General features: G+C 42.7%; 1 protein-coding gene across 2 annotated transcripts in view; it reads left to right on the top strand.

The window, feature by feature from the left end:
* Positions 1-27,661, top strand: part of lrp6 (low density lipoprotein receptor-related protein 6) — a 146,700-nt gene that overhangs the window by 109,542 nt on the left and 9,497 nt on the right. For both annotated transcript variants that reach the window (XM_067999614.1, XM_067999613.1), the window contains exons 8-20: positions 3,933-4,149; positions 4,842-5,131; positions 5,911-6,137; positions 8,607-8,791; positions 9,077-9,403; positions 10,067-10,269; positions 10,787-10,998; positions 11,128-11,318; positions 14,320-14,529; positions 15,461-15,586; positions 19,674-19,910; positions 23,778-23,888; positions 25,363-25,593. In XM_067999614.1, coding sequence (XP_067855715.1) covers positions 3,933-4,149; positions 4,842-5,131; positions 5,911-6,137; positions 8,607-8,791; positions 9,077-9,403; positions 10,067-10,269; positions 10,787-10,998; positions 11,128-11,318; positions 14,320-14,529; positions 15,461-15,586; positions 19,674-19,910; positions 23,778-23,888; positions 25,363-25,593 — 2,767 coding nt within the window. The remainder of the gene's footprint in view (positions 1-3,932; positions 4,150-4,841; positions 5,132-5,910; positions 6,138-8,606; positions 8,792-9,076; positions 9,404-10,066; positions 10,270-10,786; positions 10,999-11,127; positions 11,319-14,319; positions 14,530-15,460; positions 15,587-19,673; positions 19,911-23,777; positions 23,889-25,362; positions 25,594-27,661) is intronic.

Below are 27,661 nucleotides of genomic sequence, written 5' to 3'. Positions count from 1 at the left end.
GATTGTAACTAATGGGATGCCGCAAGGATCTGTGCTTGGGCCTCAGCTGTTTACAATATATGATGTGGAGATGCCGGTGATGGACTGGGGTTGACAAAAGTACAGAATCTTACAACACCAGGTTATAGTCCAACAATTTTATTTGAAAATCGCAAGCTTTCGGAGGCTTTCTCCTTCGTCACCTGACGAAGGAGAAAGCCTCCGAAAGCTTGTGATTTTCAAATAAAATTGTTGGACCATAACCTGGTGTTGTAAGATTCTGTACAGTTTACAATATAGATCAATGACTTAGATGAGGGGACCGAGTGTAATGTATCCAAGTTTGCTGACGATACAAAGCTAGATGGGAAAGTAAGCTGTGAGGAGGATGCTAAGGGGCTACAAAAGGATATGGACAGGTTAAGTGAATGGGCAAGAAGTTGGCAGATGGAGTATAATGTGGGGAAATGTGAAATTATCCACTTTGGTAGGAAGAATAGAAAAGCAGAATATTTTTAAAAGGTAAGAGACTAAGAAATGTTGGTATTCAGAGGATTTGGGTGTCCTTGTACACGAATCACAAAAAGTTAACATGCAGGTACAGCAAGCAATTAGGAAAGCACATGGTATGTTGGCCTTTATTGCAAGAGTATTGGAGTATAAGAGTGAGGAAGTCTTGCTGCAATTATATTGGGCTTTGGTGAGACCACACTGGAGTACTGTGTACAGTTTTGGATTCCTTAACTGAGGACGGATATACTTGTCTTAGGGGGTGCAACGAAGGTTCACTAGATTGGTTCCTGGGATGAGAGAGTTGTCCTCTGAGGAGAGATTGAGTAGAATGGGCCTATATTCCCTGGACTTTAGAAGAATGAGAGGTGATCTCGTTAAAGCATATAAAATTCTTAGAGTGCTTGACAGGGTAGATGCTGAGAGGCCGTTTCCCCTAGCTGGAGAGTCTAGAACTAGCGTTCATAGTCTCAAGATAAGGGGTTGGTCATTTAAGACTGAGACGAGGAGGAATTTCTTCACTCGGTTGTGAATCTTTGGAATTTTCTACCCCAGAGGGCTGTGCATGCTCAGTCGTTGAGTATCTTTAAAACTGAGATCGATAGATTTTTGGACACTAAGGGAATCAAGGGATATGGGGATAGGCTGGGAACGTGGATTTGAGGCAGAAGATCAGCCATGATCTTATTGAATGGTGGAGTAGGCTTAAGGGGGACCATCTGGCCTTCTCCTCCTATTTCTTATGTTCTTATCTCCATGGCATCCACCTCTGCGTCGGGCAGCTGCACAATTTGTGGAAGGCCACCTCCAGTCTTCGCCCCTCTCCCTTACGTTTTGTGCTGTCTTCTACAAGGGGCGAAAGAACAGACTTGTGAGTGACTGAAGGTCACGTATTCACCCGATGGATGCAGTGCATTGTGGGTGAGGCTGACTATCAGACAGATGCATCACATTGCATAAGGATTGGGGTGAGTGGCAGTGGTGCATGGATACATAGGGAGGTGAGGAAATGCATAGAAAGTGAAGGATGGGTGCTACTGAAACTTAAATGGGTGTGAGGAGTGATGTGATGGAGTACGCTTGGCAAGACAAGAGTGAGGGGTGGTGGTTGTACACAGGATGTAGGTGAATCAGCAATTGTACTTACTTTTCCTGACCTGGTTCGGTCATTAAAACTTCCTGCACTCCATCGAAGAATGGGACACAATTCTCCTGCTGCTCACTACAGCCACCTCCAGCCGTGCCTTCTTGGTCACAGATGCAGGTTTCTTCCTCCCATTGCTGGGGTAAATTATGTCCCTCCTGCTCCTCACTACATCCAGCAGTACTTCAAGGGAAGCATGGGTGAATCTGGGTCTTGCTCTTTGTGAATCCATGCTTAAATTCCTCCTGGCTCCTCCAAATTCCATTTTAGCATTGGCCCTTTAAATAGTGGGATTCAGATCGGGTCATGCGGGTGCATATTACACCCGCCTCGCAGCTTGGCGACACAGAACCTGGAAGAAAAAAATTTGATCTTTCAGTCAAGTTGAGATTGCAGAATCCGATCCGCTATTCCAGGTTTCACGTCCAGAAAACTTCCCGGCTCCAAGTAAATGTCGGGGTCAATGTTTGTTTCGAGTTGTAAGCAGCTTACTTCCACAGTAAACAAAACATACAGAACACAAGAGTGTTATGAGAGAAACAATCAGTGTAACTTCTGTTCGCAAACCATTACAAAATAAAGAGCGCGTGTCTACCTTGGCGGGCTCTTAACATAAAAGCACAAACTCTCCCTGACCAGGGCAGAGGCTCTTCCCTTGCTGCTATCTTGTCTCTGGTTATCTGTGTCCTGATTTTTAAAAGTCTTTCTACAAAAACTGGTAGAGATCAAAAGAGTTTGACAACACCAAGGTGCTAGATGTCTTCCTGAATGGCTAGATATTGCTAACAAGCTGACCATTATTTGGGATCTGTGCAAAACAACTGCCTTTCTGCAGTTTAAATGCCTCTCGTCTGCCTACATGTTCACCACTAAGTATGGGGTTGTCCCGAAAAGCTAGCACCTTTTCGGTAACTTTTGCATAGAATGCATATTAAAATCTACGTATGTCTTTTCTGTGGAAAAATAGTCTGAATTATAACAGGTATGCCTGACTTTTTCTAACGGGCCTCTTGAGATATCTTACTGAAGGCCTTCTGAAAATCCATGTACACTATGTCTGCTGCATTCCTTTTATCTATCCAGTTTGTCACCACTTCAGAATAAAACTCAAATTTGTCAAACCTGACCAGACTTTAACAAATCCAGGCTGGTCTTTGATACATGCTTACTAATTGATCTTTAATTATAGATTCTAAGCATTTGCTTACAACTGATATGATACTAACTGGTCTATAGTTACCCAGTTTAGCTTCCTCTCTCTTTTCCTCCTCTCCCCCCCCCCCCCCCCCCCCCTCCTTGAACAGGAGTTATGCATTGGCTACTTTCCAGTCCCATGGTACTATTTGCATATCTGAGGATTGAAAAATTGTCAACAGAACCATTGCTATCTCCTTTCTGATTTCTTTAAATAGCCTTGGGTGCACATCGTTAGGACTCAATGACATCCATCTTGAGCTCTGCTAATTTTTCAGAACCAATTCCTTTTGTAGCTATCTATAACAATTGTTCCATATCCTTCCATTCTCATTTCCACATTGAACTGTAAAACTAATGCAAAATATTGCTCTAATACCCCGAGAATGTTAGTGCCCAACTCCTTAAACTCTCTGCAAGATCTCAAACATTCTTCTATCTATCTATGTCGTTGGTTGGAATTTGGAACTTGATTTTTGGAAACTCTTGGCCCCCTTTCCAGAAATATTTCGACCCATTCTTTGATGTCCTCCTCCTGGCACCAGAGAGGTAACGTACGATTCGGGACTCTCAGTTCGGACTGCAAAAAAGGCTGACTGTACCCCTGACTATAAGAATCCCCCGCTACTGCTACCACTTTCCCTGCTCTGGATTTCGATGTGACTGTCACTCTCCATCTGATTTTGCAACACAAGATTCTATTGGACAATTCAAGTAACTTGGGGGTTTCCTGCATTGTGAATCCTGCTTCCCTCTGTTGTACCTGCAGATAGTCACCCATTTCTCTCTCTCTGCATTACCCCTGTGTCCTGAACTGTCTAGCGCTGCATCTTGGGTGACCATGTTCTGGAGAGTACATTCCAGAAACCCCATTTGCTCTGAGACTGTGGATACTATGATTCAAGTTGAATTCAGATGTAGGTCAGTGTGCTGGCCCCTTGTACCATTCCAACACATCCTGATAAATGAGGATGAAGGGGGGAACTAAACTAAACTGTAACACTCACCACTCTTGCGTTTTGAAGACCTGCCCTAATAATCTTCTGTCCCTTAGTTATGTACTTTATTGCTGAGTGCACATTTTGTCTTTTTTTGTGCAAAACAGGTAATGAACTGTGATGGCACTGGTAGGCGAGTCCTTGTTGAGGATAAGTTACCGCACATCTTTGGTTTTACTCTTTTGGGCGACTACATTTACTGGACAGACTGGCAGCGCCGTAGCATTGAACGTGTTCACAAAACATCTGCTGAGCGAGAGATAATCATTGACCAGCTGCCTGATCTGATGGGCTTAAAGGCCACAAATGTTCATCGGATCTTGGGTAAGTAAACACCCTAGTGACCAACACTACATTCTTTGAAGAGGTTTCTCTTATTTTTGGTGTAAATGTCTGCATTTGCCATTGAATAGTGACTTACAGGCATGTATAAAGTGCATTGATGTAGGTTGTTTGGAGAATTAAGTAATCCTGGGTAAAGGGAATTAAATAAAATTCACGTTCCTACCAAGAAGCAGTTTTGAGTTGTCCATGGAAATGTCTGCAGACGGGCCTATCTTAACTATGCTGTTGGGGAATGTATGGTGGGTGGCTTCAGAAAAGGAATAGAAAGTAAGAAAAACTTTTACTGCCCGTTTTAACCTTAAGGGCTGACCCAAGGGTCTATATTCTGGTGGTGAATCCATTTTAATTTGAAAACTTCTTGAAAGAAATTTACATTTGTTGTGTTCGATTTTCTTTGAAAACTGCTTCCACTATGTTGCAATTGTCGGATGAGACTTGGGCAGTTGTGCAAAATATAGTCACATATGTATTAAAAGTTTAATGAATAAGGAAAACCACAGGGAATTGTATCAGATAATAGGGACTGTGCTGCTATTGAAATCTTGTTATTGCTGAATATTTATTGAAAACCTCTTTATTGTACCTGAAATCAATATCACGTTGCAGCTGAAATCATTTATAACAGCTAAGCGTTAGACTCAACCTAGTTTGCCTTTTTAATATATTTTCAGGTACCAACCCATGTGCAGAAGATAATGGTGGATGCAGTCATCTGTGCTTGTACAGGCCACAGGGTGTGCGATGCGCCTGCCCAATAGGCTTGGAGCTCATCAGAGACATGAAAACCTGCATAGTACCAGAAGCTTTCCTCCTTTTCTCTCGGAGAGCAGACATCAGAAGAATTTCACTCGAAACGAACAATAACAATGTGGCTATTCCATTGACTGGGGTAAAGGAAGCCTCTGCTCTGGATTTCGATGTGACTGACAACCGGATTTACTGGACGGATATTAGCCTGAAGGTATGAAAAGCCTTGTTGCTGCTGCTGCTTCTCTGGTATCTGTGTGTCTCTGAGCTGCCAGGGCTAATGGGCTCCCGCAGGATGCTGCTAGAATAGTAATTGCAGCCTAAGTATAAAAATAACCTGTACTTGTACCACATAGAGAAGGAAAGCCACGAGTCTGGATAATGCACTTGAATATTTGTGTGTTTTTTTTAAAAGAAGAATTATTAAATAATTCTATAAATCAAATGGGAGAGAAAAGCATCTTTTTTTGTTTAAATGTTTCATTGTATTTATAATGTAATGTAACAATTTTTGGTGGTGCAAAATGGTGAAATTAAAGACCATGTGCCCAGTGACTTGTTTGTAATATTTTGATTACTTTTTTTTTAAAAAAACTATGTATTTCTCTAATCAGTGTGACCAGTTTGGAGGGTGAATGTGAAACTGGTTATGGTGCTGATATAAAGTTGACACAGTTTATTTAAGCATATCTTAACCCTCAGCTGGCTGACCAATTCAGACTGAAAATCAAATTTCTTTTTAAGATAGGAAGACTAGAGTCCAACAGCATCAACATGTGTTTTTTTTTCCTTAATACATATAAATAGACAATTTTTTTAAAGTCAAGTTATATGTTTGCAGATGAAAGTAAATTTTAGGGAAAAAATAAACTTGATACGATTGACCTGACCACACCGTAAACAGATAGCAAGGATGAACAGCCTTTGTCATTATCTTTCAGATCCTGCATATGCATGAGCAAATATATGGTACACCTTTGTTCTGTTTTGCAGACCATTAGCAGGGCTTTCATGAATGGGAGTGCTCTGGAGCATGTCGTAGAATTTGGGCTTGATTACCCAGAAGGCATGGCAGTAGACTGGCTGGGAAAGAACCTGTACTGGGCTGATACTGGAACCAATCGAATTGAAGTTGCGAGGCTGGATGGACAGCACAGACAAGTACTGGTGTGGAAGGACCTCGACAGTCCCAGAGCTTTGGCACTAGATCCTGCTGAAGGGTAAGTCACCAGGTGTACAAGTTGGGCTTCTTCGGGCTTTTAAGTAAAATTGAGTTTTTCTAAAGATGCTGTAAAATCACTTCATAAAAATCAATGACCTATTAGCCCAGTATTTCCCAAAGAGAAATCCCCGTAGATTTCTCAGAGTTTTTGTCTGTGACGTTTGTGAAGCATTAACTTTCGTACAGGTTTGTTATTTGGAAATGGGGTTGAGACTATCTTGAGTGAATAGATGAACTTTATATAACCACTACTTTTTGTATTTGGTCTCTTTAGTAATATGTACTGACTGGTAAATATACTACAATTTTCACACATCACCAGTGGTGAGAGCAGTTTATATACAAAGTTACAAGTAAATGAATTTTTAAATATCCCTTGGGTTAGGTTTCCCATATCGTCTATCTTACCCAGGTTGTAATGGTAACCTGCTCCCATACCTTTGTCAGTGCTTTGCTGTGTATAGCTGATGGGAGGAATATAAAAGTAGACAAAGGTGAATTGCCATTGTTAAATTTTCTTAACTCATTTTCCTACCTCCCTATGCTGAAGCACCTGGCCATTTCTCTTTCTACAGTGGGTGAGATCCTGAATGAATATTTCACATCGGTATTTACGGTTGAGAAAGGCATGGATGTTAGGGAACTTGGGGAAATAAATAGTGATGTCTTGAGGAGTGTACATATTACAGAGAGGGAGGTGCTGGAAGTCTTAACGCGCATCAAGGTAGATAAATCTCCGGGACCTGATGAAATGTATCCCAGGACATTATGGGAGGTTAGGGAGGAAATTGCGGGTCCCCTAGCAGAGATATTTGAATCATCCACCGCTACAGGTGAGGTGCCTGAAGATTGGAGGGTAGCAAATGTTGTGCCTTTGTTTAAGAAGGGCGGCAGGGAAAAGCCTGGGAACTACAGACCGGCGAGCCTGACCTCTGTAGTGGGTAAGTTGTTAGAGGGTATTCTGAGGGACAGGATCTACAGGCATTTGGAGAGGCAGGGACTGATTAGGAACAGTCAGCATGGTTTTGTGAGAGGAAAATCATGTCTCACGAATTTGATTGAGTTTTTTGAAGGGGTAACCAAGAAGATAGATGAGGGCTGTGCAGTAGACGTGGTCTACATGGACTTCAGCAAAGCCTTTGACAAGGTACCGCATGGTAGGTTGTTACATAAGGTTAAATCTCATGGGATCCAAGGTGAGGTAGCCAATTGGATACAAAATTGGCTTGACGACAGAAGACAGAGGGTGGTTGTAGAGGGTTGTTTTTCAAACTGGATGCCTGTGTCCAGCGGTGTGCTTCAGGGATCGGTGCTGGGTCCGCTGTTATTTGTTATTTATATTAATGATTTGGATGAGAATTTAAGAGGCATGGTTAGTAAGTTTGCAGATGACACCAAGATTGGTGGCATTGTGGACAGTGAAGAAGGTTATCTAGGATTGCAACGGGATCTTGATAAATTGGGCCAGTGGGCCGATGAATGGCAGATGGAGTTTAATTTAGATAAATGTGAGGTGATGCATTTTGGTAGATCGAATTGGGCCAGGACCTACTCCGTTAATGGTCGGGCGTTGGGGAGAGTTATAGAACAAAGAGATCTAGGAGTACAGGTTCATAGCTCCTTGAAAGTGGAGTCACAGGTGGATAGGGTGGTGAAGAAGGCATTCGGCATGCTTGGTTTCATTGGTCAGAACATTGAATGCAGGAGTTGGGATGTCTTGTTGAAGTTGTACAGGGCATTGGTGAGGCCACACTTGGAGTACTGTGTACAGTTCTGGTCACCCTATTATAGAAAGGATATTATTAAACTAGAAAGAGTGCAGAAAAGATTTACTAGGATGCTACCGGGACTTGATGGTTTGACTTATAGGGAGAGGTTAGACAGACTGGGACTTTTTTCCCTGGAGAGTAGGAGGTTAAGGGGTGATCTTATAGAAGTCTATAAAATAATGAGGGGCATAGACAAGGTAGATAGTCAAAATCTTTTCCCAAAGGTAAAAGGGGAGTCTATAATGAGGGGGCATAGATTTAAGGTGAGAGGGGAGAGATATAAAAGGGTCCTGAGGGGCAATTTTTTCACTCAAAGGGTGGTGAGTGTCTGGAACAAGCTGCCAGAGGCAGTAGTAGAGGCGGGTACAATTTTGTCTTTTAAAAAGCATTTGGACAGTTACATGGGTAAGATGGGTATAGAGGGATATGGGCCAAGTGCAGGCAATTGGGACTAGCTTAGTGGTATAAACTGGGCGACATGGACATGTTGGGCCAAAGGGCCTGTTTCCATGTTGTAACTTCTATGATTCTAGTGCAGCAGAGTATAGGATCACCACTCTGTATCATCTCACTGCTCTGTAATGCAAATGTTTTATTTTATCCTACAGTATTATAAAAACCTTGCAACATTTCCTGAGCTAAATGTTTTGCAGAATATGCTTATAACTGCAACAATGATGGGTGTTTTTTTTTGTTAGGTTCATGTACTGGACTGAATGGGGCGGCAAGCCAAAGATAGACAGAGCTGCCATGGATGGGACTGGACGTATCACTTTGGTGCCAAACGTTGGCCGAGCAAATGGGCTAACTATTGACTATGCAGAACGAAGGCTTTACTGGACGGACTTGGATACAAGTTTGATTGAATCCTCCAATATGTTGGGTGAGTTTGTGTCTGTTTTTAAATTTGGAGGTACAAGCTGGCTTTCTTGAATTCAGTACTGATTTTATTCTTTACCTTTATTAATAACATTGAGGAGCGATGCAAGGAAATTTTTTTTTTTTAAATGCCTTTTCTAACTAAGTTTTAGTCAGTACACAGCTACTATTCATATATTCAATCACTGTGGTTTGGTCTAATTGATAAAATTTAGAAATGTAAGCAATTACACTGTAAAGTGTCCGACTTGTAAATTACATATCTAATACATAATTGGATGTCTTTTAGGTCTTGATCGTGAAGTTATTGCAGATGACTTGCCTCATCCATTTGGCTTAACCCAGTACCAAGACTATATTTATTGGACAGACTGGAGCAGGCGTAGTATTGAACGAGCCAACAAAACTAGCGGCCAAAACCGCACTATTATTCAAGGCCACTTAGATTATGTTATGGACATCCTGGTATTTCATTCTTCAAGGCAAGGTGGTTGGAATGAGTGTGCTTCAAGCAATGGACATTGTTCTCATTTGTGTTTAGCCATGCCGACCATTGGTTATGTTTGTGGCTGCCCTGCTCACTACTACTTGAACGTGGACAACAAAACCTGTAGCCGTAAGAATTATTATAGTACCTTAAATTTGGGAGTTAGTTTATAAGGCATGTGTTTAAAGCAGTTTTCTGAAGGTGGTAGAGTACTGGAACACTGGAGCAAAGGGGGAACGGGAGGTGACGACAGAGTTTCTGGTCTTAACCACACTGCTCTTGGGTGTTGCTGTGGAGAGCGAAGGTCGTCCTGGGCTACTTCTGCCCTCCTCCTGTCAGCTGGCTCACAGCATCACTGACAAGAGGTGGGAGCAGGTTCACATAGATCTTCGGGCGCTTAAGAGTAAGAAACAATGGAAACCCGAGTTTAAAAACTCTATTTGGTGTTTTTTCCATCAGTTAAAGCGATTATATTTTTAATGCTATTATATTTTGCATATGGTTAAAAGATTCTGCACAGTCATAAGTTATAAATTGCAGCATTAGTGAACAAAGTTATGACTCTTAAAGGAGGATTTTTCTTGTATCCATTTGTATTTTGATTTTACGTGTCGTCTTTTGGAAATGTAACATAATTCTTAAAACCTGGTTTTAAAACTAAGCCTGTAAGAAACTTGTTTTAACACGTAAAGGAAACATTTTTCATATATTTTCTTTGAGTTTTTTTTTCTCTTCTGATCTTTTTCTCTGGCCAGTGCAAACTAACAAAGTAATAATATTATCACTTTTCAGCTCCAACTTCATTTCTGCTATTCAGTCAAAAGAATGCGATTAATCGGATGGTTATTGATGAACAACAGAGCCCAGACATCATTCTTCCCATTCACAGTCTGAGAAATGTCAGGGCCATTGATTATGATCCTGTAGATAAACATCTGTACTGGATCGATTCTCGTCAAACTGTTATCAGACGAGCACAGGAGGATGGAACCCAGGTTTGTATTAATACGGGGAGCTCGGACTGAAATATTTCTGGCTTGAACCACGTATTCTATTAACTCGCTATTTGGATCCCTCCGAGCCTCCCCCCTTCAATCCTGTAGCAAAAAAAACACGAGTTGGTTGCTTCACTGGTTTCCTACTGGGACCTGTTTCTAATAGTAGTGTGTTTGAAATGTTTTATTTTATTTATTGAATTCTCCCAAGTACATTCCCAAATAAATGGGAAGCCATTGTATAAGCTGATCACGCAGTGCTGGAAGGAAGAGTGTACTGAAACATCCAGATCGCCTTTAAATGGGCAACCTAATGCAAAAATTTGGACTAAAATCAAGACTAACGCTAACTTATGTTATTGCTTGGACGCACTTCCTTCAATATAATATAAATTTAGTAATTGTCAATTTTTGAATTTTTTTTTTACAGCAGTCACCTTTTTTATAAATTAAATGTTTTATTAAAATACAGTAATGATCAACCTGCCATTGTTTTAATTGTCTACTTCTGTTGCAGGGTTTTACAGTTGTGACCAGCACAATCCCCAACCAAAACTTGGATATGCAGCCTTATGACCTCAGTATTGATATCTACAGTCGTTACATCTATTGGACCTGTGAGGCTACTAATGTTATAAACGTCACACGACTGGATGGTAAACCAATAGGCGTGGTCCTGAGAGGAGAACAAGACAGGCCAAGGGCAATTATCGTAAATCCAGAGAGGGGGTAAAACTGAAATTTGGCATTTAACTTTCAGCAGTTAAATTATTGGTGAAGCTTTTGTCAGGGGACAACTTTGGAGTGTATGATATTAAAAGATTCCCTTTCTTCTTTCCCTCAAAAAAAACCCCGTAGGTACATGTACTTCACTAACCTTCAAGATAGATCCCCAAGAATAGAGCGTGCTGCATTGGATGGTACAGAGCGTGAAGTTCTGTTTTTCAGTGGACTAAGTAAACCAGTAGCACTTGCTATCGACAACAAGCTTGGCAAACTCTTCTGGGCTGACTCTGATCTCCGCCGCATAGAGAGCAGTGACCTATCAGGTAAGAGAGAGAAACAATATTTTGGGAATACTTCTGAGAACAAGAAAGAGAAGAAAACAGGCTGTTTTTAAAATATCTGTGAAGTACTATTGTTACAAGCATTGAGTCTTTTTTTCAATTCTGAATAAACAGAACAATTTGAGTGCACAGTGTACCAGATAATCAGTATGATTATTAGAGACCTGTTTTATACTTTCACTTTTTTTCCTACCCTCCTCTCCAAATTTTTGCAAGTTACCTTTTATAGAATAGAATCACAGAAGTTACAACATGGAAACAGGCCCTTCGGCCCAACATGTCCATGTCGCCCAGTTTATACCACTAAGCTAGTCCCAATTGCCTGCACTTGGCCCATATCCCTCTATACCCATCTTACCCATGTAACTGTCCAAATGCTTTTTAAAAGACAAAATTGTACCCGCCTCTACTACTGCCTCTGGCAGCTCGTTCCAGACACTCACCACCCTTTGAGTGAAAAAATTGCCCCTCTGGACCCTTTTGTATCTCTCCCCTCTCACCTTAAATCTGTGCCCCCTCGTTATAGACTCCCCTACCTTTGGGAAAAGATTTTGACTATCGACCTTATCTATGCCCCTCATTATTTTATAGACTTCTATAAGATCACCCCTTAACCTCCTACTCTCCAGGGAAAAAAGTCCCAGTCTGTCTAACCTCTCCCTGTAAGTCAAACCATCAAGTCCCGGTAGCATCCTAGTAAATCTTTTCTGCACTCTTTCTAGTTTAATAATATCCTTTCTATAATAGGGTGACCAGAACTGTACACAGTACTCCAAGTGTGGCCTCACCAATGCCCTGTACAACTTCAACAAGACATCCCAACTCCTGCATTCAATGTTCTGACCAATGAAACCAAGCATGCCGAATGCCTTCTTCACCACCCTATCCACCTGTGACTCCACTTTCAAGGAGCTATGAATCTGTACTCCCAGATCTCTTTGTTCTATAACTCTCCCCAACGCCCTACCATTAACGGAGTAGGTCCTGGCCCGATTCGATCTACCAAAATGCATCACCTCACATTTATCTAAATTAAACTCCATCTGCCATTCATCGGCCCACTGGCCCAATTTATCAAGATCCCGTTGCAATCCTAGATAACCTTCTTCACTGTCCACAATGCCACCAATCTTGGTGTCATCTGCAAACTTACTAACCATGCCTCCTAAATTCTCATCCAAATCATTGATATAAATAACAAATAACAGCGGACCCAGCACCGATCCCTGAGGCACACCGCTGGACACAGGCATCCAGTTTGAAAAACAACCCTCTACAACCACCCTCTGTCTTCTGTCGTCAATCCAATTTTGTATCCAATTGGCTACCTCACCTTGGATCCCATGAGATTTAACCTTATGTAACAACCTACCATGCGGTACCTTGTCAAATGCTTTGCTGAAGTCCATGTAGACCACGTCTACTGCACAGCCCTCATCTATCTTCTTGGTTACCCCTTCAAAAAACTCAATCAAATTCGTGAGACATGATTTTCCTCTCACAAAACCATGCTGACTGTTCCTAATTAGTCCCTGCCTCTCCAAATGCCTGTAGATCCTGTCCCTCAGAATACCCTCTAATAACTTACCCACTACAGATGTCAGGCTCACTGGTCTGTAGTTCCCAGGCTTTTCCCTGCCGCCCTTCTTAAACAAAGGCACAACATTTGCTACCCTCCAATCTTCAGGCACCTCACCTGTAGCGGTGGATGATTCAAATATCTCTGCTAGGGGACCCGCAATTTCCTCCCTAACCTCCCATAACGTCCTGGGATACATTTCATCAGGTCCCGGAGATTTATCTACCTTGATGCGCGTTAAGACTTCCAGCACCTCCCTCTCTGTAATATGTACACTCCTCAAGACATCACTATTTATTTCCCCAAGTTCCCTAACATCCATGCCTTTCTCAACCGTAAATACCGATGTGAAATATTCATTCAGGATCTCACCCATCTCTTGTGGTTCCTCACATAGATGACCTTGTTGATCCTTAAGAGGCCCTACTCTCTCCCTAGTTACCCTCTCTGTCTTCCTATGTACCATGGACTGCCTTTCGGCAGCCTGCTCCCAGCCTTCTGGTTGTATAATCTTGCACCAGATAATTTTCTGTTTCATCATAGAAAAATACTCAAGCATTATGTTACATAGCACATTGCAACATTTCAAATTGGCATTGGTCACAATTATTAGTGGATTGGTGGGTAGCTTTCCCATTTTATTTTGCAATGTAATTTTTTTCCAGCTGTTGAGTAATTATTTCAAGTGTAACAAGACCCTATCTGATATTGAAAAAGCACAGCTGATCCTTGGTCAGTCCAAACTGAAGTGTCTAATGATGTAGAGATATATTAATGTTTACAGGATTTCTGCTGTCTCTCTCTTCAGTGCTTACAAGAAACAAATAAAGAAGAATGTTGCTCAAAATCTTTCCCTTGTGATTTTGAGACACTGGCATATTCTGGTGGTTTATGGAATTAATTTTGAATTATACATTGGGAAGATGTTATAAAAATACACTATACGGTCATGTTGTTCAATGGAAATTGCTGACTAGCCACAGGTGTGTGGCTACGGTGATCCTGTTTTTGCCACATGCACTATTTTCGTAGAAAACACCTTGCATACACTCACAATACAGGTAAATGTACTTCACGTGTATGTTTACTTAACAAACATGTACCATCATTCAGTAACCAAGGAAGTAAAGCACTCACAACAATCAAAAAACATGCTCACACTCTGCTTTTCATCTTACCGTTTTACCAACAAATGCACAAAAAGGTTAACTTATACATGCATACATCATGTGAATGAATATTGAGATCACATGACCAACATAAGTATCTATTATTCATTTTTTACTTACTAATGCAATTAGCCACATCTGGATTCCCAATTAGCCACATGTGGCTAGTGGCTGACGTAGTATATGGCACAAAGCATTACATTAGATTTATAGAATCTTTTAAATTTGCTTTTAGGTGCAAATCGAATTGTTTTGGAAGATGCCAACATCCTTCAACCTGTAGGTTTGACTATATTTGGTAACCACTTGTACTGGATTGACAGACAGCAGCAGATGATCGAGAGGATTGAGAAGATGAATGGTAACAGTCGCACTAAGATTCAAGCCCGTATAGCCCAGCTGAGTGACATTCATGCCGTGAAAGAACTCGATCTGGAGGAATTTGGTATGATAGTAGTAATATAAAGGCTGGATATACCTGTTCTGTGTGCCATATGCTAAATACAAATCAATTTGAGAAAACTTTCCAAGGGGAAGAAACTGAGAACAAACAAAAACATAGACTAGTTTTGTTACGGTTGTGTAAAGCACAGCAATTCAAAACTAGACAATATTTTACTTCCTGACTGTAGATAAATACTCTATAGACTTGCTGCAGTAATATTTTTCTATGAACGTCATCACGCACCCTCTATGCAGAGAACAGTGGCGGCCCGTGGCTATCGCAACACTGGTGCATAACAAAAATAAGCCCAAAGCTGAGTAAAACCTTCCTATCAACTCCGCCATAGATTGTTAAATAAAGTAATGGGTGCAAGGAATGATTCATGGCTGAAATCACTTCCATAGACTATTATTTTTTATATCAACCTGATAACACAGGATTGTTTTTTTAAATGAAATATAATTTTACTGTGTTATGTAGGCACCTTCAGGGTATTTAATAAGTCATTCCCTTCATTTATGACTTTTTGTTAAATATCCATACTTGTACTGATTGATAACACCTGTGGCTAGAAAACATAACCAGCATGAACATGTAAATAGTAACTAGATTTTACAACTGTTAAACATTAATTATCTGTTTACAACCAGTGTAGGTGGCGCAGGAAAAGATTTTGGTAACTATTTAAATATTTGATCCACAGCCTTGGTTAGTGCCTTTTTAGGTCATAACAATTCTTGTTAAAATGGGAAGGAGATTCTTAAAAATTATACATTGTATTTCTAAATTAATATTCCAGCTTTTTTCACATATAGTTTTTAAACTTGGTTGAGATTATTGGGTGCTCTCCTTGCTAAATTTATTACCGGTTCATTCATTTTTGCTGTAATGATGAAAGCTAACCTGTGACTACTGTTTTGTGGTATTACAGCGGAACACCCTTGTGCTCAGGATAACGGCGGCTGTTCCCATATTTGTATTGTAAAGGGAGATGGAACTACACGTTGCTCATGCCCTGTTCACCTCGTGCTTCTTCAAGATGAGCTGTCTTGTGGAGGTCAGAGAAAAACTGTTTATTCTCAATCTCACTGCCATCCTTTTATCGATTGTTTGCTCTTCAATTAGCAAAGCAATTCTCCAAACAAAATATTTGAGTACTAAGAAATTAGTCTTTTTTTTAAGATTTATATCAGATTTACACATTTGAAAGATCCGGAAAATACTAAATTTGTTCTTCATTCTGGATATCAACAAATTAATGTAGTAGAGATGGAATAACATCCCCAACCCATTTACAATTTTAAAAAACAAAAGCAAAATTCTACGGATGCTGGAAATTTGAAATAAAACCAGAAAATGCTGGAGAAGCTCAGCAAGTCAGGCAGCATCTGTGGAGAAATAAAGAGAGTTAACGTTTCAGGTCGAAGACCTTTCATCAGAACTGGAGGATATTAAAAGTGTTAAAGTTTTTAAGCAAGTACTGAACCAGAGGAGGGAGGGGAGGAAAGAACAAAAGGGAAGGTCTCTGAAAGGGTAGAGGGCAGGAGTGATTAAATGACAAAAGAGATGATGGTGCAAGGCAAGGAGGGTGGTAATGGGACAGATTAAGAAACAAAAGATGGGTCAGGAGTAGCTGTAATTGGCAGCAGCAGAACAATTACCAGCACTAGCTGACCGAAAAAATGGGAGCAGTGGTTATGATCTGAAGTTATTGAAATCATTGTTGAGTCCGAAAGGTTGTAAAGTGCCTAAACAAAAGATGAGGTGTTGTTCCTCGAGCTTATGTTGAGCTTCATTGGAACAGTGTAAGAGGCCGAGGTCAGAGTGGGAGTGGGAAGGGGAATTAAAATGGCAAGCGACCTGAAGCTCAGGGTCACACTTGCGGACAGAGCAGAGGTGTTCAGCAAAGCGTTCACCCAGTCTGCGTTTGGTCTCCCCAGTTAGAGGAGACCACATTGTGAGCAGCGGATACAGTATATTAAATTGAAAGAAGTACAAGTAAACTGCTGTTTCACCTGGATGGAGTGTTTGGGGCCCTGGGCGGTGGGAAGGGAGGGGGTGAAGGGGCAGGTGTTGTATCTCCTGTGCTCACATCGGAAGGTGCTGTGGGGAAGAGAGCAGGTGATGAAAGAGTGGATCAGGGTATCGCGGAGGGACCGGTCCCTTCGGAATGCTGGGAGGGGAGGGGAAGATGTGTCTGGTGTGTGTGTGTGTGTGTGGAGATGGTGAAGGGTGATACGTTGAATGTGGAGGCTGGTGGGGTGGAAGGTGAGGACAAGGGGGGGAATCCTATCAAGGTTCTGGGAGGGAAGGGAAAGGGTGAGGGCAGAAGTACGGGAAATAGAACGGACACAGTCGAGGGCCTTGTCAACTACAGTGGAGGGGAATCCTCCGGTGAGGAAAAAGGAAGACATACCGGAAGCACTGGTGTGGAAGGTGGTATCATCAGAACAGATGCAACGGAGACGGAGAAACTGGGAGAAGAGAATAGAGTCCTTACAGGAAGCGGGGTGGGAGGAAGTGTAATCAAGGTAGCTGTGGGAGTTGGTGGGCTTATAATAGATATTGGTTGACAGGCTCTCCCCAGAAGTCGAGGAAGGGAAGAATCGGAGATGGACCACGTGAAGGTGAGGGAAGGGTGGAAATTGGAAGCAAAGTTGTTGAAATTTTCTAGTTCGGGACAAGAGCAGGAAACGGCACCAAAACAGTCATCAATGTACTGGAAAAAGAGGTGAGGGAGGGGACCTGAGTAGGAATGGAACAAGGAACGTTTCACGTATCCCACAAAAAGGCAGGCACAGCTGGGACCTATACAGGTTCCCATAGCGACACCTTTTATTTGGAGGAAGTGATGGAATCAAAGGAGAAGTTGTTCAACGTAAGAACAAGTTCAGACAGGCAGAGGAGGGTGGTGGTGCATGGGGATTGGTTGGGCCTCCGTTCAGGGAAGCAGCGGAGGGCCCGCAGGCCATCCTGGTGAGGGATGGAGGTGTAGAGGGACTGGATGTCCATGGTGAAAAGGAGACGGTTAGGGCCGGAGCACTGGAAACTGTTAAAATGGCGGAGGGTGTCAGAAGAGTCGCGGATGTAGGTTGGAAGAGACTGGACAAGGGGAGAAAAAATAGTCAAGATAGAAGGAAATAGGTTCCGTGGGCAAGAACAGGCTGAAACGATGGGTCGACCGGGGCGGTCCTGTTTGTGGATCTTGGGAAGGAGGTAGAAGCGGCCTGTGCAGGGTTGGGGGACTGTGAGGTTGGAAGCCATGGGGGGAAGATCTCCAGAGGAGATGAGGTCAGTGACTGTCTGGGAAACTATGGCTTGATGTTCGGCGCTGGGGTCATGGTCCAGGGGGAGGCAGAAGGAGGTGTCGGAGAGTTGGTGCTCAGCCTCTGCAAGGTGGAGGTCTGTTCGCCGCACAACAACAGCGCCGTCATTGTCAGCAGGTTTAATGACAATGTCAGGGTTGAACCTGAGCAAACGGAGAGCTGTGAGTTCAGAGGGAGGTAGGTTAGAGTGAGTGAGGGGAGTAGAGAAATTGAGATGGCCGGGATCAAGGGATATGGGGAAAAAGCGGGAACAGGGTACAGAGTTAGACGATCAGCCATGATCATTTTGAATGGCGGAGCAGGCCCGAAGGGCCGAATGGCCTACTCTTTCTCCTATTTTCTATGATTTCTATGTCATGCTGGCAGTTCGCAATGAAAACATCGAGAGGGTAAGAGGCCAGAGGGAGGGGTCCAGGTGGAATGAGAATTCTGAAGACGGGAGAAAGGGTCCGTTGTGCGGGGATTGACACCTGGCCAAAGAAGTGGGCGCAGAGGCGAAAGTATGGAAGAAGAGCTCAGCATCGTGTCGAGCTCAAAATTAATTTAGGCGGGGGCGTAAGGGGATGAAGCTGAGGACTGATCGTTCAGGAACAGAGGGGAAGGTCAGAGTGGATAGTGAAAATATGACCAAGGGTGAGATTGGAGGGAGGGATGGAATCCGAGGAAAGTGATGGGGAAGGAGGATCAGGAGGGGTGTTGGTATCTAAGAGTTGTTGAAGCGTGCGGCCCTTGACACCCGAAAGGAAGAAAAGTTTTTTGTTAAAGTACCAGATGAGGCGAAGGATGAAATGGGACTGCAGAACAGGACAACTGTAAGATAGAGTGAGTCGGTGCTGCTGAAGAGAGAGGTCGAGAGCATGCATGCAGCAGTGCGTGGCGTTGATCTCAGGAAGCGGCGAGAGCAGTGGTTCGAGGAACGCTGAATATCATGGAGATATCTGTGATCACGGGCGGATCTGAAACATGAAGGGTAGAATTTAAGTTGGAATCCACATGGAATAAGTCGGAACCGGAGACATTTGCTGAAGAGAGAGATGTGGGTGTGAAAGCAAATTTTTGTAGATACCTGATCAAGTAGGAGAAGGGAAACAGAAAGCAATGAAGGTGAACAAGGTAAAAGAGATAAACGGAAATCCCATCGGAGAAAAGAGCTGAATTTCTTTAAGGGGGGCATTCCTGGAAGAGAAGTGGCCGTGAATTAAACACTGAATCAAAAGCAAAATACCGCAGATGCTGGAAATCTGAAATAAAAACAGAAAATGCTGGAGAAGCTCAGCAAGTGAGGCAGCATCTGTGGAGAAAGAAACAGTTAACGTTTCAGGTCGAAGACCTTTCATCAGAACTGGAGGATGTTAAAGAGTTAAAGTTTTGAGCAAGTAATTGTAATAGTAATGGTTCTGCTGCTCCCATTTACAGCTACTCCTGATCAATCTTTTGTTTCTTAATCTGTCCCATTACCACCCTCCTTGCCTTGCACCATCATCCCTTTTTTGTCATTTAATTACTCTTGTCCTCTACCCTATCAGAGACCTTCCCTTTTGTTCTTTCCTCCCCTCTCCTCCCTCCCCCCTTTTCCAGGTTCTGTACTTGCTCAAAAACGTCAACTCTTTCAACATCCTCCAGTTCTGACGATAGGTCATCGTCCTGAAACGTTAACTCTGTTTCTTTCTCCACAGATGCTGCCTGACTTGCTGAGCTTCTCCAGCATTTTCTGTTTTTATTACAATTTTTAAAAAAAACTGATTTAAACTTAAGTCGCTTGATTTTCTTTTCTAACCTGCAATGGTAGGCATCAATTCCGTCTGTTTGTTTTTTCAGAGCCACCCACCTGTGCACCAGATCACTTCACTTGTGCCACGGGAGAGATTGATTGTATACCCTTGGCTTGGCGCTGTGATGGATATCCCGAGTGTGATGATCAGAGTGATGAGCAGAACTGTCCAGTGTGTTCAGACAGTCAGTTCCAGTGTGCCAGTGGGCAGTGCATTGATGCTGCCTTCAGATGCAATGGAGAGACAAACTGCCAAGACCAGTCTGATGAACAGAAATGTGAAGGTATTTGAGCATTTTTCTTTTATAATCTAAAAATATTTTCTAAACAGCTGAAGGACTGACTCCTGCAGGTGTATTGAATCATAGAATGGTTACAGCACAGAAGGAGGCCATTCGGCCCATTGAGCCCATGCTTGCTCGGTGTAAGAGCAATCCAGTTAGTCCCATTCTTCTGCTCTTTCCCCGTAGCCCTGCAAACTTTTCCCTTCAAGTATTTATCCAATTCCTTTTTGAAAGTCATGATTGAATCTGCTTCCACCACCCTTACAGGCAGCGCATTCCAGATCATAACTACTCGCTGAGTAAAAAAGTTTTTCCTCATGTTGCCTTTGGTTCTTTTGCCAATCGCCTCAAATCTGTGTCCTCTGGTCTCGACCCTTCTGCCACTGGAAACAGTTTCTTTTTATTTACTTTATCTAACCCATCATGATTTTGAACACTACTATCAAATCTCCTCTTAACCTTCTCTGCTCTAAGGAGAACAACCCCAGCTTCTCCAGTCCTCATAACTGAAGTCTTTCATCCCTGGAATCATTCTAGTAAATCTTTTCTGCACCCTCCCTGAGGCCTACACATCCTTCATGCGGTGCCCAAAATTGGACACAATACTCCAGTTGTGGCCTAACCAGTGTTTTATAAAAGTTCATCATAACTCCCTTGGTTTCGTACTCTATGCCTCTAATTTATAAAGCCCAGGATCCTGTATGCTTTTTTGACCGATTTCTCAACCTGTCTTGCCACCTTCAAAGATTTGTGCACAAATACCCCCAGGTCTCTCTCCTCTTGTACCTCCTTTAGAATTCTACCATTTAATTTACATTGCCTCTCCTCGTTCTTCCTGCTAAAATGAAGCAGTTTGCACTTCTCTACGTTAAATTTCATCTGCCATGTGTCTGCCCATTCCACCAGCCTGTCTATGTCATCATGAAGTCTATTACTATCCTCCTCACTGATTACTAGACTTCCAAGTTTGTGTCATCTGCAGATTTTGAAATTGTGCCCTGTACATCCAAGTCCAAGTCATCAATATATATCAAAAAAAGCAGTGGTCCAAATACTGACCCCTGGGGAACACCAATGTACACCTCCCTCCAGTCCGAAAAACAACCATTCACCACTATTCTCTGTTTCCTGTCACTTAACCACTTTCATATCCGTGCTGCCACTGACCCTTTTATTCCATGGGCTTCAATTTTGCTGACAAGCCTATTATGTTGCACTTTATCAAACACCTTTTGAAAGTCTATATACACAACATCAACCGCATTGCCCTCATCAACCCTCTCTGTTACCTCACCAAAAATCTCCAAGTTAGTTAAGCACGATTTTCCTTTAACAAATCCGTGCTGACTTTCCTTTATTAATCCACACTTGTCCAAGTGACTCTTAATTTTGTCCTGGATTATCGTTTCTAAAAGCTTCCCCGCCATCGAGGTTCAACTGACTGGCCTGTAGTTGCCGGGTTTACCCTTATGCCCTTTTTTGAACAAGGGTGTAACATTTGCAATTCTGCAGTCCTCTGGCACCATCCCCATATCTAAAGATGATTGCGAGATTATGGCCAGTACCGTCACAATTTCCACCCTTATTTCCCTCAGCAACCTAGGATGCATCCCATCTGGACCGGGTGACTTATCTACTTCAAGTACAGCTAGCCTTTCTAGTACCTCCTCTTGATCAATTTTTAGCCCATCCAGTATCTCAACTACCTCCCCTTTTACTGTGACTTTGGCAGCATCTTTTTTTGATAAAGTCAGATGCAAAGTACTCATTTAGTACCTCTGCCATGCCCTCTGCCTCCATTCTTAGATCTCCTTTTTGGTCCCTAATCGGCCCCACCCCTCCCCTTACTACTTGTTTACTATTTATATGCCTATAGAAGACTTTTGGATTCCCTTTTATATTAGCTGCCAGTCTGTTATTACACACTCTTTTGCCCCTCTTATTTCCTTTTTCACTTCTCCCCTGTATTTTCTATATTCAGCCTGGTTCTCACTTGTATTATCAACCTGACATCTGTCATACGCCCCTTTTCTGCTTCATCTAACTCTCTTTCTCGTTCGCCATCCAGGGAGCTCTGGCTTTTGGTTGCCGTACCGTTCCCCCTTGTGGGAATGTACCTAGACTGTACCCGAACCATCTCCTCTTCAATTACAGTTTTGCCTGCCAATCTTTGATTCCAATTTACCTGGGCCAGATCCGTTCTCAACCTACTGAAATTGCCCCTCCTCCAATTAAATATTTTTACTCTAGATTACTCATTGTCCTTTTCCTTAAGTAATCTAAACCTTATGATACTATGATCACTGTTCCCTAAATGTTCCTCCACTGACACTTGCTCCACTTGACCCACTTCATTCCCCAGAACTAGTTCCATGGGGAGCGGTGTCCCAATGGTCCATAGGCTGTTCGACCATGAAGAATATCTCCGTTGCGTCTGATGCTGTTCATACTCGACATCACAGACTTTTGAGCAGGGATCACCGATCAGCAATCTGGATAGGGAGCCCATGCTGATTCCCCTTCCTTCGTTACTCAGTGGTGCTGAGGCCATTAGTAGTACAGATCAGGGATCGACTTGGGTCTTTCTGGTCTATAGGGCTCAGCTAATCATTGCCAAAATCAATGAAGCCATTTGGGAAGGATCTTTAAACTGATTAAAAGAAACAGACACTTTAGAGGGTGGGGTAATTGAAGGGTGAATTGTCGAGGGCTGCTGTTGTGCGCCATTTTCAGGGGCCTGGAAATGAGTTGCATGCCTCCTCCTTTCTGTGTTGGGAATTGTCTTGTGGTATTCAGTGGGGTCGTGGGTGGAACACCTAAAGGGGATTGAAAAATAAAGATGTGAGAGGTATGTTGTTTACTAGTGAGCTACGCCACCATGTGGCAGGGTGTAGGTTTGCATTCCAGAATTGAAACACGATGACCTAGAAATTTGTCCATGCTGGCGCAAACTTAGCACAGGGAACGATCCCACCTCCGTAACAGGTAGGCCCAAGGTCCACCCAATAATGGGCCTCAGGCCTCATTAACATCAGACTGGCAAGCTGCAGATGTCCCCGGGCAGCTCACTGGTGAGGACCTCTGGAATTTCAGGTCACAGCAGCGGCCCACAGGTAGGTTGTAAAGGGTTGGGGGAAGAGAGGGGGGTGGCCGGGAGAGGGGCAATCAGGACAGGGTGATGGGGGGGACTGACTCCTGCTCCACCCAGCTTCACATTCAGGTAAGTATATTTTAAAAGCTTACCTTTCTGGTAGAGGCCTGCAGCAGTCCCTTAAGGACTGCTGGTTAGGCTGCATTTAAACCACATTTTCCTGAACGGAGTTGCATTCAGGGCAACCCAATTTTACCATAGGGGCCTTAAACAGGCTATTTTACCCTTATTTGCATGTACAAAGGGACTAACACCTGTTTCAGGCGTGGGCCCTGAGCACCTATACAAATATGGCGGGCGGCGCACGTCCAGCTCGTAATGAGCATACGCTTCCTGCCTGCCATGTTGGAAGCTTAGGTGCCCATTTTGCGCCTGAAAACAGGCTTGGCATCATTGAATTTCTAGACCCTTGAATTTTCCAATCTCAGGTGGCCCTATGAGAGATGAATCAATCTATGCCAATTTTGCCTAACCTCTGGCAGATGGTTACAGAGTGAGATTGGTGAGGCTGGGGGGTGTTGAAGGGGTAAGCAGGGAAACTCGCCCTTTTATTTCTTGCCAATCCATCTTTTTAGTTGAATGATATTGTGGTATCTCTAGCATATTGGAAAAAAGTTGCAAAACTTACTTCTGTTTTTAAATTGCTCTGTATTTGAGATTTATTCCTGGTCTGAACCTCTCAGCAAAGTAATATCTCTTTTTCTGCTTCTCCTCAGTTCTGTGCCCTATGGACCAGTTCCGATGTGCCAATGGCCAGTGCATTGCCAAACATAAAAGATGTGATCGTAGCAGTGATTGCACTGACAATTCGGATGAAGTTACCTGCTGTAAGCTTTCACCAAACAATATATTGGTTGTATAACAGGGTTCTGTTTGGATACATTTGTGCTCTGTATTTATGGTAACTGTAAAATAGCAGCTCTGTTTACTTTAGTCAGCAAATAATGATTTTCTCTTTCCCTTCCCTCCCATTTCAGATGAAGTTGCACAATTCAGTTTTAAAAAAAAATGTGCTCTGAGTATTTATTTGGGTGGGGTTTTGGAGCAGATCCTGGGTGGACTGAGGGCCATGTTTCTTGTACTGTGTTCTTGTTTGATGACAGTTGGGGGAATTGATCAGGCAATCAGAATCCTGGTTTGACAATATTACAGGTACTAGTTGGGTTCTCTCATCAAAGCGGATAATAGGACACCACAGATTAAACAAAGGTTGGGAATATTGCACAGTACTCTTGAGTACAGATTTTGTTTCCTGAAGGTTGTTGACTAACCAGTTTCCCTTTGCAGTTTTGACAGTTGCTAAACCAGTGAATTCAGAAGATTTGAGGCATTCGAAAGAAAGCGCTGCAGGAAATGAGGCAGAACCATTTGAAAATAAAGCTGGGGCTGAGATGGGCCAAACAAAGAAAAATTGATTTAAGCGGTGGTAGTTTGACCACAAAGAAAAAGGAGCAGTTTAAATTTGAGGGCAGAAGAGGGATTTACAGTATGTGTATGTGGGGGTGGGTCAGGAGAGAGAGGGGAAGGAGAATCTTGTGAAACTGCAGACTTAAGTTTCTCCCTTGCAGGTTTTTCTTAGTGTTGTACTTTATAGTCCCTATCACATTATTATTTAGCTGTCTATTTTAAACAAATTACCACAGAAACTTAGTGATCTTTTCTCTTTGACAAATACTTTTCACTTTGTTTCTGCTTTGTCATGCTAAATTAGTGAAATGTGGAGCAGAGTACATAGAATGTACGGCACAGAAACAGGCCATTCAGCCCAACAGATCCATTCCGGTGTTTATGCTCCACACGAGCCTCCTCCCTCCCTTCTTCTAACCCTATCAGCATATCCTTCTGGTCCTTTCTCCCTCATGTGTTTATCGAGCTTCCCCTTAAGCTAATCGCCTCAACTACTCCTTGTGGTAACGAGTTCTACATTCTAACCACTCTCTGGGTAAAGAAGTTTCTCCAGAATTCCCTATTGGATTTATTAGTGACTATCTTATATTTATGGCCCCTAGTACTAGTCTCCCCCTCAGTAAGGCAGAGAAATTTCAATTCATTTTGACAGATTTGCTTTTAATTGTTTTCTATTTGCTTCTCCCTTTTGAAACTAAACCCAGCATTATCTATTGAAATAAATGTATCTCATGCCTCTTCTCCTCCTGAACTTACTTATGGTAAGAACCAATGCACAAAGGCTCTAATTATACACTCAGTTAATGACAACCAGATGCAGCAAATTTACCTCCTTGGTCTGCTGACCAAGCAAATCATCCCTTCATAACATGTTTCTTTGTTAATTTATTACAGATCCCACAGAGGAGCCTACCCCTCAACCTACAAACACTATTGGTTCAATTATTGGTGTGATCCTCTCTGTCTTTGTGATTGGAGCTATGTACTTTATCTGCCAACGTGTTCTGTGCCCACGGATGAAAGGTGATGGAGAAACTATGACAAATGATTTTGTTGTGCATGGATCTGCTTCAGTGCCTCTGGGCTATGTACCACATACGAACTCCCTCCCAGGATCGCTGCAAGGTAGGAATATTTAATATTAAATGCTGGAAATTGAGGCTTTCTGTGGGAATCACCGAAAAATTTTAATTATGAAGTTATTAACCATTTTTTTCTCTAACTGTTTGCAGGGACTGCATTTCAAAATAGCTTGTTACTTTTGTTTTAATTAGTACTTACTTACATCAGTTTAACCTAGAATCATAGAATGGTTACAGTACAGAAGGCGGCCATTCGGCCCATCGAGCCCATGCTGGCTCTTTGTAACAGCAATCCAGTTAATCTAATTCCCCACGCTTACCCCGTAGCCCTGCAAATTTTTTCCCTTCAAGTATTTATCCAATTCCTTTTTGAAAACCATGATTGAATCTGCTTCAGCCACCCTTTAAGACAGTGCATTCCAGATCATAACTACTCACTGCATAAAAAAGTTTTTCCTCATGCCGCCTTCGGTTCTTTTGCCAATCACCTTAAATCTGTGTCCTCTGGTTCTCGACCCTTCCACCAATGGGAACAGTTTCTCTTTATTTACCTAATCTAAACCCTTCATGATCTTGAACACTTCTATCAAATCTCCTCTCAACCTTTTCTGCTCTAAGGAGAACAACCCCATCTTCTCCAGTCTATCCATGTTACTGAAGTCCCCCATCCCTGGAAACATTCTAGTCAATCTTTCCTGCACCCTCTCTACGGCCTTCCTAAAGTGTGGTGCCCAGAATTTGACAAAATACTCCAGTTGTGGTTGACCCAGTGTTTTATAAAGATTCAACATAACTTACTTGCTTTATAAAGCCCAGGATCCCGTATGCTTTTTTTTATCTGCTTTCCCAACCTGTCCTGCCACCTTCAAAGATTTGTGCACGTGTACCCACGGGTCTCTCTGTTCCTGCACCCCCTTTAGAATTGTACCATTTAGTTTACATTGCCTCTCCTCGTTTTTCCTGCCAAAATGTATCACTTCGCACTTCTCTGCATTAAATTCCATCTGCCATGTGTCTGTCCATTCCACCAGCCTGTCTGTGTCCTCTTGAAGTTTATTACTATCCTCCTCACTGTTTACTACCCTTCTAAGTTTTGTGTCATTTGCAGATTTTGAAATTGTGCCCTGTACACCCAAGTCCAAGTCATTAATATTTATCAAGGAAAGCAGTGGTCCAAACACCGACCCCTGGGGAACACCACTGTATGCCTTCCTCCTGTCCGAGAAACAACCGTTCACCACTGCTCCCTGTTTCCTGTCACTTAGCCAATTCTGTATCCATGCTGCTACTGTCCCCTTTTCTTCCATGGGCTTCAATTTTGCTGACAAGCCTATTATGTGGCACTTTATCAAATGACTTTTGAAAGTCCATATATACAACATCAACTGCATTGCCCTCATGTTACCTCATCAAAAAACTCTGTCAAGTTAGTTAAACATGATTTGCCTTTAACAAATCCGTGCTGGCTTTCCTTTATTAATCCACACTTGTCCAAGTGACTATTAATTTTGTCCCGGATTATCGTTTCTAAAAGCTTCCCCGCCACCGAGGTTAAATTGACTGGGCTGTAGTTGCTGCGTTTATCCTTACACCCTTGTTCAAAAAAGGTGTATCATTTGCAGTTCTCTAATCCTCTGGCACCACCCCCCATATCTAAGGAGGATTTGAAGATTATGGCCAACATCTCTGCAATTTCCACCCTTACTTCCCTTAGCCACCAAGGATGCATCCAATCCGGATGGGGTGACTTATCTACTTTAAGTATGGAAATAGGAGGATACAGCAGATGAATGCATGGCTGGAGAGATGGTCCAGCGGGGGAGGGCTTTATATTCCTGGGGCATTGGGACCGGTTCTAGAGTAAGTGGCACCTGTACAGGCTGGATGGGTTGCACTTCAACAGAGCTGGGACCAATGTCCTCGCGGGGAGGTTCGCTAGTGCTGTGGGGGAGGGATTAAACTAATTTTGGCAAGGGGATGGGCACCAGGTTGTAGCATTGGAAAGGACAAACAAGGTGCATAAAGGATTGGGAGAGACAGATAGCACTAAAGTAAGAAATAGTACAGTATTAGGTGGGATCAGACTGAGAGAATACGAGAAGGTCCAAGGT

The sequence above is a fragment of the Heptranchias perlo genome, chromosome 18, assembly GCF_035084215.1.
Source record: "Heptranchias perlo isolate sHepPer1 chromosome 18, sHepPer1.hap1, whole genome shotgun sequence".
NCBI lineage: Eukaryota > Metazoa > Chordata > Chondrichthyes > Hexanchiformes > Hexanchidae > Heptranchias > Heptranchias perlo.
The sequence above is the reverse complement of the archived record's forward strand: the minus strand, read 5'-3'. Positions and strand labels throughout refer to the sequence as shown.